Genomic DNA, 13,400 nt, shown 5'->3' with positions numbered 1-13,400 from the left:
TCAAGTTTATTATAGCTTCCTAGTTAAAAAAAAAATAAATACATTTAGTTTGTATTTAATAATATATCCAGAATGAGAGTAGATAATATATTATTTTTGTATAGGTATACAAGATGTAATGTAATAATATACCTATATAACAAGTGACCGTAGTCCGTATAGTTATTACTAAGTGTTACGTAATATGAGATACTTTTTAGCTTCGAAAAGAAATGTGTTCGGTGTAAAATGAAAGTTAATATCCGGACTATCTACAGAGAAGTGGCTACATAAATCTGCATTCGGTTTTCAGAAGCTTTATGGTGATTGCGAAATCTATTTTAACGTACCTATATACTATATGGTTATAAATACTTAAAATATTATTATGTTGACCACCGCACGCCACCGATCGTGTGTATGTAACACTCTCTGCCCTCTGGTTGTGGATATACCTATAGGAATGTACCTACTTGTATTATTATTAATTTGGTACCTGTCTTGAGTTACAATCGAATGTATGCCGTTTCTGTTGTCTTCCACATACCGTATGACTTTCGTCTCGTTTAAATACATAATAATTTCGCAAGATTTTTTTATATTGCTATTATAGGTGTATAATAGTCCGTAATGATAATAATTTAGTCATGATCGTCATTGTCTGTAATGATAATATTGTGATATAGATTTAAACGAAATCAAGACGTGTTTTGAATGTAGGCGGTTAGGTTTGGGCGTACAGCTCGTGAATCGGTAGCACAACATAAAAATAATAAATAAAACGAATAAAGATCGATTCTACGTCATTATAATATGTGTAGACGGGACTTATACGTATATGCTTATGCTAAATTGATACTTATGTTTTATTGCTAATTCTAAGTACACACAAATGTCGAACATTTGAATGTGTTTAGTTACACGCTCAGACTTGAAAAATAATGATATCACCTATAATAGTACCTACGTATTTTCTTGCGTAATAGGAATACGACAAATTTACAGACTGTCCTTAGTTGTAAAAGAAAGAAACTAGAACGCACTATTCACCATTTAAAAAATATTTGTTGCTGTAGCATAATATCAGCAGAGTATATCCATAGGTGGAGATTTGATTGAATTTTAGGGGGGGAGGGGCTTAAATATTTCTTTACAAAATAAGAAGTGGGGGCTTTGAAAAATGTTCAATATTTTTGGGGGTGCTTTCATATTTTTGGTTAGTTATATATTATTATTTTTTGGTACTACTTCACACGTATAATATAATAAAATCACTTAAAATATAATCAAATTAGTAAGTATATAATATAGTCATATTTAAATTTAAATTAGGTTAGTTTTAATTTTTGTATATTTTATAACTTTAAAAGTAAAAGCACTTTCTGCAGTAGTTTTCATATTTTACTCTTACAATAAATAATTCAAGGATTCGAAGGTTCAAGTTGTGATTGTTAAAATTTTCTTATTAGGTCAATATTAGTTTAAGGTTGATCACGCATGATCTATAAAACCTTAAATGGCTCAAAGACTAAAGCCTTAAACTAAAATATAAATTAATAATTTTACTTTACAAAACAATATTTCACTAGGTTACAAATATTGTAATAGTACCTATAAAATGTATATAGGTATTGGGTAACAGATATATCATATTAGAGTGCTGGCATGTGGCATTGTGGCATAATTAAAAGAAGACACAATCTGAATGTATAATGTGTGTAACTTCTAAACTACATTAATAAGTTCAAATTACAATGTAATATATATTATAAAGGTATACAAATTACAAATTACATATTATGATTATGAAAATAATACAGACAACGTTCTATAATTTCAAGGTACTTACTGAATTTATTTCAGATATCCTTTTGAATTTTTAATTACATATTTTGACAACTATATAATGCAACATGACTATTATAGTAAGTTACATTTTACATTCATAGGTTGGAACCAAAATTTAAATAACGAATGTATGAATAGATATTGATACCGATTATTATACTGAACTACAATATGTACCGGAATTAGGACCAAAATCTAATTAAGTATTATAATATGATTGATTGATTATAACTGTTGAATATTCTTTTTTGACATACTAAACTCGTTATAATTTATATATGTTATCACTTATCAGTTATCACTTTTTAGAACCAAAACAAGAATTTATTATTTTGTACGACGGATACAAAGAATAAGAAAGTCCATAATATGTGGCATCCTCTCAACATAAAGAATCTGCTATTTATACGAGCGTCTGAAGTTAGAATTTTGATAACATTTATCAAAATCACAACAATTTTCAAATTTGTTTTTAATTTGAAACTATAGGTATAGTATAAGTACATAATAACAATTTTTTTCTTTTACATCTAAGATTTTACAATTTAATACAAGGCGCCTTAATATAAATTTTTTACCTTAAAAAAAGATTACACGAAAGTCAAATTAATTTTTTTATGAGCATTTGAAGTTCAAATTTTTATGACATTATCCAATGTAATCCTGTAAATCCTGTTTTGCTCTATAAATTAACGATTTTTTGTCGAACGATTTTCTTATTTAGGTGTAAGTAATTCGGAAACGAATAACTGTAGATGTTTTTTTTTTTATATTATATTTATACGTGTATAGTACAACAATATGGTATATTAAAAATTCAAATCTAAACAGCAGCCCATCGGGAATTTTTCCGGCTTCCCAGTGGCTCAGTCTACCACTGATTCACCATACTATTAATAATAAAAGAGTAAAATGGATTAGGTATGTTGAACGTATACAAATATAGAATGTTTATTAATAGGTACCTAGGTAGGTACGCGTCATAAAGGCGAAAGACATGCGCGTACAACGTTCTCTTAAAGTAAGTCATAAGATAACAAAATATATAATATTATGAAATGTACAACCAAAATACAAACATTCAACTTATAACAGTGTACAGTTCGACCTTTCTAGTCCAACTTATATGGGACCTGCACGGGTTGTCAGATTGAAAGAGTTTGTCAAATTATTGAGGTTTGAGGGTTTGCCAGGAAAGTTCCTCGCCAGTCTGAGTGAGCAACCAAATCGATGTTTGATCCGGTCAATTATTTCCTATATTATGCGTAGGTATCCATAATATACAAATCTTTTCAAAATGTGTTTCACAAAACGCACATATTATATATAATACAGCTGTAACTAAATTTGGTATAAGTAATTATGTTTATTGAAAAACCTTGGTCATTCAACATGGAATCCCCACCAAAAACCTTTGTTCGTCGATTATAATAACATTATTCCAAGATTTCCAATTAAATGACCCACTTGTCGCGGATAGTTTTATGCAGGTACCTAATAAAAACTCCAAATCTTTTTTTTTGCATACATTCTAGTAAAGTAAAAGGTATCATATTTGACTTTTTTTCACTGGTCTACATAATATTATCATAAGTATTTACATTGATGACATTTATACCATTTACAGTTCTACTTATGTGTTATGTCACTATTAGGTATATAGGACAGCTGTTTATACTTAAATTAATAAGTAATTATTTATAAATCATTTTAGTAACATGTCAAGGTTATTGCACATATTTAGCGGAGATGGGAAATTATATTTTTCCTTTTTAAGATCGTAATTGGAGCGAAACGAGGTGATGGCATCTCAGAGATTAGTTTTTGTCTTGTTACTACACGGTATAAGCTTTTTTTATGTGTTTTACGGTCAATTTTAATAATTTGAAATTTAAAAAAAAAATCATTTTAAAGATTTGTTATACAGACTTATCTTATTTTAGATTTGGTTGCTATTAGCAGAGCAAGACGTAGTATATATAAATATTTTATTCAAAATTCATTGAATTCGTCAGAACCTATTAGATTCTGAGAAAATTGAGCGATATAGATAGGCAGTGGTTTTTCAATAATATATTGTTTTTTGCCAGTCGTCACCTGTTAGGGAAGAAAAAATTCGAAACATCAAAATTGAGCCTAGTTTCTAGTAAAAAATTGAATCTCGTTGGCACTTGGGAGGTTAAACGTAACAATTAGTAATAAATTGGGAAAAATAACAAATTTTATAAACTATTAAATAAAAAATAATTTAAAAATGTTCATGATTTTGACAAATTTAGTTAATATTTGAACTGCTGTGCTTGGAAAAAAAATGCGTCTAAATATTTTTAATATTTTTAAATGTCCATAAATATCCAATTTCTTCTAAATTTAAACTTCAGATAAGCACAAAAAATATTTGTAGATTTACTCTAAGCTTTTTACTAAAATAATATTCATGTAAGAAACACGTACATAGAATATTGTATTACATTTTTAATATTTTTAATTTAATACTAAAAAATATTTTCAAATAATTTTGGTAATTTAGCATTTTGTTGAATTTCGCAAAATGTTGAACTTCAAACTGTAATAAAAAAGTTTTGAAACCATGTTTTTTTGTTGTATTATAAACTATAGTTAATATATGTGAACAACTTATGTGGAACCTAGTAATTTTATTCAAAAACATATATTTACATAATTGTATCAAACATAAATCAAAAATTACACTAAAAATTTCTTAAATTTTAAATACCTATAAATAGCATAAAAATAATCAAAATCTTTCATGCAAAATAATTGCTAATGTGAATATAATATAGTATTCGATGAAAATGTCTAGACATTATGCTGTTTTTAATTTTTGAGTTCCAACAAAAAACTAAATCAATTTTTGTCAAAAACTGGTTTTGAGTAAAAATGTCAGTTTTCCTTTGTTTTTTAATTTTTCTTGTTACCGATTGTTTTGTAAAGAACTGGGAATTTTTTACTTTTGACCCTTCATAGTACCAACAAGATCCAAATTCAGAAACTAAAACTTATATGGTATTAATTGTTTGTAAAATAATTGCATAGGTATACCCACATACAAAACAAAAATGTAAATACCTAGTTCATAATTTTTATTTATTTTAAATGATGCTCTATTTATGTACTACTAATTACTATACAATAAACTAGAGAATTAATATACAAAATTTATACACTAACAATAAACTCTAAATACATCAGGTTATAAGATTCATTTTTATTTTTTTAGTATAACGTTCACTTTTAACCCAGATTTAGAAAACTTTTCCAGTAGGTATATCAGCTGAGCACCTATGTAACCATACGCCAATATGCTTCTATAGGTACTTCAAAACAACAGTACAACACTTAAATAATTGTAGACCTTCAACTGAAGTTACAGACAGTCTCATGTTATTACAGGTGAGTGGTAGGTACCTATAGTATATTTCACTCATTTTTAATAATGTATAACTAAATCTGTAAAATTACGATTTCTGTAACTGACATTGAAACAGATCGAACATTACAATTAATCAACCGTTTATGATATATAATATATAATATATTTATATATTAGGTATTATAAATTATAATTATAGTTAGGTATATAACGGCAGTATAATATGCAATATTATATTCAGATATTGCATAATATATAGGTAGGTAGTATACCTACTACTTAACTATAGGCATAGGTACACTCTGATGTATACACTCTAATGATTTTTCAGAACATTATAATTATTTATTTTTAAAGTTAGGTACCTATTAATACAAAAAAATACATTGTAATGTTTTGATTACAACTTGTACAATTCATAAACATTGCAAAATGTACCATATAACATGTATGCATATGCCGTATAATGTGTAAAATGGTACTGTTTGTGAAATCCAATAGTTTCATTATCTACAGTACCTAATTAATTTAAAAACATAACGATGTCATAGATTGTTTGATTGTTTGAAAACACAAATTAAAAATGATGCGGTTGAATGATTCACGTATAATATTATAATTAGGTGCATCTATAATCTATAGGGGATCTGCAGTCTGCATGTCTGCATTCAATGAGAATTACTTATAATAGAGAGGAAAAATGTCCATAATGCCATGCAAAGGTTAAGGTCATCCAATTTTCATATAGTTCCATGTGGTCCTATATATTATCATCATTAATTTTTTATCACAAACTTATATAATATTCACAACGTTCTTAGAGTACCTAGGTACAGTACATCGTTATAGACTTACTCATAGTTATTCGTATAAGTTAATAACAATGATCATAATATCATACATGATAATAATATATTACACTGAGCAAGATTGACGAGGATTCTAAATAAAAAATACCATATTCTAAAGTAGAACAAACTATAGATAAAAGTATAAATTAAAAATGTATTAATTATTAAGCAATTTGGAAAAATGCAAATCCACAGAGATCATTATTACACATATAATATCATTCTTTCCATTATATCGCAGAGTTTTTGGTTTTTTTTCGATGTATGTACTCCCCGTTGATTATTTTTTTTTTTTGGTCATAAATGATTTAATACAAAGTTCCTCGAGAGATTTTACACTGGTTAAAAAAAACAACCGTAAGTATACCTGAACAAAATAGTAAATACATAGAAATTCCACAAGCCGCATTTATTAACTTTACACAAGCGGGTTTGACATATTTATTAATAATATTATCAAATAAAAACCAAATATTATGTAACATAACACACAATTTTATTCAAGATAATTCACACAATATACAATTTACATATTATACTTATATAGTCATTAGTCATAATTTATAATTATTTAGATAGGTATAGGTACATTTTTTACAAAACATTCCCCCTGTTCGGGGTTAGAATTAGATTACACTAACTTCAAGTCATATCGTTATAGGTGAAAAAGGTACTAACGGAAGGCAGCAGTAACCGCTAATATACATCGGTGATTACCACAGCGGAACTATGACACAAATGGAGTGACGTCGTTCGGAACGGAGTGGTATAGCGAGGTTGAGTACATGGTTACGGTGAAAAAGCAAAGTGAATATTATACAACGCGTACGACTAAAATAACAGGTAAATGCGCGAAAATAGACGACCGCAACGCGGAAAAACAAAACTCGCGGCGAAGAGCCGACGGCTGCACAGTAAATTAAATACGCGCGACAAACCTGACCTAACTCGGTACGAACGCTCGACATGGGCACATATGGCTCACGTAAACAAATTCAGATGGTTTGTTCGGGCGCCGCCGAAAACGACGATAGCTTCCAGCCGGATACAAAAGGTGCAACCAAGGTGGATATATATCCACCTTGGGTGCAACATTCATTTAGGACAAACGAACATTATGGCGGACATAAACGAATTCAGACGGTTTGTCCGGCGTCCGGTGAACATAACAGGTGTTCGGCAGGGTAAGTGAAAAGGTGCGACGTTTACTCAAATTTATTATTACATGAATGATTAAAGTGCGAAGCGAACTCGGTACGAACGTGGACGACACAGGCGCTTTAACGGTGGAATGAAGGGAGGGGAGGGGAGGGAGTCTAAAACCCGGTGCCACAGAATCGTAATAAAACCATATTATAAACTCATCTATACGTCTGCGTGATCAATCGCACCACAACAGAACATTTGCCTGAGGAATTTTTTGGTCCGGCTCCACAGTGAACGTATTGGTGTGACTGTGGTTACCGCCGGTTCCATCCCCTCATCACTGCGGCCAACGCGGGTTACCGTATCCGTTACCATAAGCCGCACGCCGGCTTCTACCTTTCGTACCCGTGGCAAATATGACGAGACTACGGATAACGACGTCTCGATCCCGCTATCTTCTATATGGACAGCTGGTGTCATCAATGTGGCAATAGACAATCCGGCACACGGTGAATCGGCTGAAACTGGCAACTCCGCGCCGAGACGTAACTGACGGCAATCCAAACTCGGGAGCATCGCCCACGGAAGTTGCACCCTCGGCCATATTGGGTAAAGACATAAATCTCTTGCTGTGCACCGGAAAATTATGGAAATCCTAGCTTTCCGTATATTTTCCCGGAGATCGTCGACAACCGGAAGTATTATATTGGGGGTTCATTTCCACTCGATCTCTGGTGCTTCGACAGTGGAATTTGTTCGAAAGGCAATGTTAGGTAACAACAGGGGCGGCTCCAGGCCCCGGGCCCTAGGGGCCTTTTGTGCACCGGCAAACTATTTAAATCATAACTATCTAACGGTTTCGGTCTATTTGAGCGAATATCGTCAAAAACCAGTTGCATAATTTCGTTCGTGTACAGTTTCTGGATGACGGATGAATTACTGTCATGCGCTGCAGTGCTGCACTGTTCGACATTTCGACATGTTGATTTTATGATACCTATACGTTGAATAAACAGATTATATGAAAATACGATATAACTTTTAGACGAAAGTAGGTAAATTTATTCGTTATGTTCGCAAGACGAAACAAATGAATACTGATTAGTGATTACTAATTAGTGTGACACAGACACGAATAATACATTTTCCAAACACATAGGTATTCATTTGGCAACAAGATATTTGTTTTTTTTGAAAGCCTGAATGTATCTAAATTTTTTAACATTATGTTATAGGTACAATTATTTATTAAATTCTGATTTTTATTTATTAGTTATATATAAGTACAAAACTAAAAGTTAATTTAAAATTTACCTAAATGAAACATATCATTATTAGATTTGTAAATATTGGATATGACCAAAAGATAATTTAAGATAGAAATCTAAATTTGCGGTTTTGAAGGCTTATGTGGAGCTGCAGTAAACAGTGGGATATTTTCATATTAACCAGTGGGTATAATAACCATTAATTATCAAATTTACTCATTATACTTGTACTGTGTGGATTGTAAATATTTTTTTAATAATAAAAAGAAAAATATTATAATACCTATGATACCTATAGGCTATGGTATGATATACAAGTGTATACCTATTATTATTTTTTAATTAAAGTTTGTACATGTCTGAAGTCTGGAAGTGTGAACTAAGTTGGTACTTACCGATGTTATTTAGTTATTAGACACAATGCATATTTTAAACTTTAAAAGTCTAAACTTTTTTTAGAAGAATAATATTATTAATTACCTACAAATAAAATGTATTGATAAAATAATAACAATTTTATTGTTTAAAATGTTTAAAATGTGTTGGCGCTTAGAAAAATAACTACATTGATTAATAATGTTCTGTGTTATCATAAAATGAATAAATTATAATAATATATATATTTTTTTACTCCACGAAACAATATTATCTCTGTGTTACCGAATTTCTTATAGGTTATGTTGTTAAACTTTTGTTATCGTCAAATTTGTTGTATTTTGCTACTGAACTACTCTTTTAGTCTTTAGTCAAATAGTCTAATAAGTCTAAAGTCAATAGTCAATAGTATCTTCGCTTGACTTCTGTCTTGTTTAGAATTAATAGAATTTGGATATCCATTATCCATAAACTATTATCGAATATTATATTTATTTTATTATAATTTAATATTTCTTAATTAATTGGTCGGAACTACTATTCGCCGAATAAATTTCCCTATTAATATTCGATTGTTCGTCTTTCAAAACCAATGGTTCGTGGTAGTGGACGTGTCGGTATGAATAGATTTCCACCATCGTTAGCCGGGCCAATGGTTCCTCCATTCATGTCCCGCAGAGTGCCAAGACATCCTTTCGATATTGTCCTTTGCGAAGGCGCTTTCCCTCGAGTGAAGCCTGGCGCTCATACTACAGAGGAATCGGCTTTCAATGCTGTAAGTGCAAATCTATAGTCTTGCAACTGTTTGCAATGTACACATTTTGAATAGGTACCTATTATTGTATCATGTATGTACTCTTAGGCTTTGCTGAAAAGGGCGCAGGTGTTGACACCCTCTCCCGAAGACCATTCATCTTTATTGGGAGTTGTTACCAAGATACAGTCTATACTGGATAATATTATTATATCCCCAGGAAAAACTGAAGTATCCGTATGTTTATTGTTACAGAATACATTTTAAATTATTCTCAATTTGTTATATTATATTATTATGTTTACATGACAGATTGAAGAGGTTAGAGTAGTTGGATCTTTTAAAAAAGCTACAATTATGAAGGGCCATACTGTGGCTGACATAGTGGTTATTTTTAAAACTTTACCTACTAAAGAGAGCGTAATCTCTTTGTCTCAAAGAATTATAGCAGACTTCAGAGAAAACTATCCTACTGGCATGCAGATTGCTGATGGTTAGTTTAGAATTTCCTTATTCAAATGTTTATTGTTCATATTTGGTACATTTGTTTTTTATTATTATTTTTAGATGTTTTGATGGCTCCAGACAGCACTGGTTTTGATGTTATTTCATCACAAGGCACTGTGCGCATACTAATTTCCACGATATCTACAAATTTAAAAAAGCTTACGTCTGGTCTACACTTAGATGCAAATGCAATGAAACTACACATGGGTGCAATACGCCATAGGTGATTTCCTATTAAAATATTTAGTGTGTTTACTGTTTATTTGCATACAATATCATATAATTAAGTAATTTTTTTTTAGAATTGCTTATTGATTTGTATAATATAAAAGTGCTATTAATTATTATACATAGGTAAATAATAGATTATAAGCAGGGCTCGTGACATAGCATTTGCATATTTGTATTTAGAGATCCGAAGGTTAAAAATTTGTTTTATATAACCAAGAAGTAAAATATAAAATGCGTAGTTATATTCTTAGAGATGAACACTGTTTAGCTTGTATTGTAATTTTAAAGAGATATTAATATTTAAATTATCTTGACATTTTGGTATTATTATTATGTAAGCGTTAACCTGTTTAAATTTTTGTAATATTTATGCTTGCCATAAAACACAACATCATTCAATGCAGATTAATCAGTAAGTTGAAACTGTTTGATAATTTAGTTAATAAGCAGGCCCTACTATTGTAAAACATACAATTAATATTTTTCAAGTTTCTAGGTATTATGTTATTAACATTTATTGTTTTCTTTTCATTGTGCCTTGGAATCTCATATACTCAAATTTGTGTGTAGTATTTTTATTCACAAGCCTAATTTTTTCACGTGAATGATTTTTTAATTTTTTTCTTATTTGACATTTTTATTGCATATTTAGGCACTTATTATATAATATTACTGTTTTTTAATGCATATAATTAATGCAATAACATCCTTTTTTAGATTTACAAGTCATGAGCCCTGATTACCCTTGTTAACTGATACTGTTTTTATTTTTATTATTTGAATACTAACATTTATAATTACTATGTCAATATCAACTAAACCTTTTTATTTGTTTATTTGTAGCCGGTGGTTTGATGACAATGCCTCTCATTCATCAAATAAGATGCTTGTTAGGCTTCTTAAAGATTTACGCAACCGTTTTACCGGGTTGAAATGTTTAAATCCATGGATGATAGACTTATTGGTTGGTTTGAAACTAAAAAAAAAAAATCAGCTAAACGACAATTTTTGCCATAATTTAAGAAACTAACACATTTTTAAATATTGTTTAGGCACATCGTTCACTGTTAAACAACAAACAAACATTACCCATTCAGATAGCATACAGGAGAGTCATACAACTACTAGCTGGTGGGCTATTTCTTCCTGGTTCAGCTGGAATAATAGATCCCTGTGAAAGTGGTAACATCAGAATTCAAACCTTACTATCATTGGAACAACAAGACTTACTGTGCATGACTGCTCAACATTTAGTTCGTGTGATGGCTCATGGTGGTTTTATTGCTGTACTAAATGGAAACGATAGTATGTTAAACCTATTATCATGTATATTAACTGAAAATTTGATTTTTAACTTTTTTTTTCAGATATTTTAAAATTGAAATCTATTAACGGCATTGTTTTTGAAGACTTGCAAAAAGCATATGAGAAACAAGAAGAGATGGTAGAAGATGTGGATGCTACAAGTGCAGAAAATGAAGAAGTAGCAATGGAGAGTACATAAGTCTATAATTATAAATTAATTTTTTAAAATTGTGTTTTTCTGTGTATATATTTAATGTTTGTGTGTGTATTGAGTGTGCATATTTGCTACATATTCTTTTTTTCAATTCATTAGAAAATTATCCAAAACGATAAATTGTATTTATACATTTAAGAACCTAATTTTTATATAACTCTTTCATTAAATAAATTTCTTCTAAGGTACAACAGTTTGAAAACACAATTTTTTTATTGAATGTATTATAAAAACAAGAGTAATATAACATATTTAAAATGTGATTAAATTCACAACTTAGGTACAAATGTGACTAGATTTAATGACTAGATTAGTGTTTTTAGGCAATATAATTTAAGGCAAGTAGTATTATTACATTATTAATATAATATGATAAAAAAAAAATCAACAATAATATTACATTTGTTTACTACCTCCTATGAACTAATTATAATGGAGTTATTTCATTGATTCAGCGAACAATAAAATATTTAATTGTACCAATATACAATTCACCTGAAACTGGTGGTTATTATGTTGACATCCATTTAGCACTTGTCTAATATTTTTTCTTTTTTATAATACACTTAGAGTTTAATTGATGATTCCGTCTATAGTGTATAATACCAGAATAAACTGAAACAAATAATAATATTATTTTATTAATTAACTGCTGAATAACACGGTAACACAACCTTTGTCTATTTCTGCCTAGTGTGGTGTGCAGAGGGAATTGGAAAACAGATGGGAGTTATCGTTTCATTATGAGACATGTTTTGCCGTACATAGTTTTGTTTCTAAGTAATTGTTATTGTAAGTAACTTATACTCCGGCCCACGAGAGTCCATATGTCAGAACGCGTCCGTCACTGCGCATCGGCACGTTGCCGAATAGTGGGAATGGCATCATGGTGGGAGAAAACAGACGTCACGTATTACTATATGAATGCGCGGTTTACGTATGGACTCTCGTGGGCCGGAGTATAGGTATTGACATCATGTCGACAACTGCAAACTCGTTTTCAATTGGTTTTTATTTTATCGTTGTGGAGTTTTGCAGTAATATGATCGAAATATAAGTGTCCATAATATTTTCATCATGCCTGATTTATAATTTTTTTTTCAACATCTCCCTGGCCTATAGACTCATGTCTCGCTACCTATTAACACTATAATATATCCCCCCTGTCAAAGCCCAGAAGCATAAACAGTGCCTACAAGAATGATTAATAATATCATTGATTATAAATACTTTTTATTTTAGATTCTGAACGAAGTGATGAATGTATTGATTTTACAATGATGTGTTTTTTTTTTTTTTTTGTGTCTGACGACAACTTTTGGAGCAGTAAAAATGCTTCGATTTTCAAAAGTTGTACCTTTTCTGAAAGGAAAGTGAATCTAGTTGGTACTTTGGGGGGTCAAAAGTGAAAATTTCCCAATACTTTTCAAAAGCGGCAGGAAAAACCTTAAAAAAATAACGGAAAAACGCGAATTTTTACGCAAAACCATTTTTGACAAAACGAAAACTTAATTTACTGTACTCAAAA

The 13,400-nt window shown here is 30.1% G+C and overlaps 2 protein-coding genes across 2 annotated transcripts in view; one reads left to right on the top strand and one right to left on the bottom strand.

Annotated features, from left to right (window-relative positions):
• The first annotated feature begins 9,193 nt into the window (after positions 1-9,193).
• Positions 9,194-12,065, top strand: LOC100166421 (interleukin enhancer-binding factor 2 homolog). Its single transcript, XM_008184735.2, has 7 exons — positions 9,194-9,636; positions 9,724-9,852; positions 9,928-10,108; positions 10,183-10,345; positions 11,197-11,317; positions 11,406-11,658; positions 11,721-12,065. The coding sequence occupies exons 1-7, from the start codon at positions 9,454-9,456 to the stop codon at positions 11,855-11,857; spliced, it is 1,167 nt and encodes a 388-aa protein (XP_008182957.1). The 5' UTR covers positions 9,194-9,453; the 3' UTR covers positions 11,858-12,065.
• Positions 12,066-12,423: 358 nt separating this feature from the next.
• LOC100572072 (beta-sarcoglycan) overlaps positions 12,424-13,400 on the bottom strand; it is a 6,600-nt gene continuing 5,623 nt past the window's right edge. Inside the window, exon 4 of the mRNA XM_003244374.4 lies at positions 12,424-12,487. The gene's annotated coding sequence lies outside the window, so the exon portion shown is untranslated. The remainder of the gene's footprint in view (positions 12,488-13,400) is intronic.

Source organism: Acyrthosiphon pisum, chromosome A3 (assembly GCF_005508785.2).
Source record: "Acyrthosiphon pisum isolate AL4f chromosome A3, pea_aphid_22Mar2018_4r6ur, whole genome shotgun sequence".
NCBI lineage: Eukaryota > Metazoa > Arthropoda > Insecta > Hemiptera > Aphididae > Acyrthosiphon > Acyrthosiphon pisum.
This window is presented reverse-complemented; position numbering and strand designations above follow the sequence as displayed.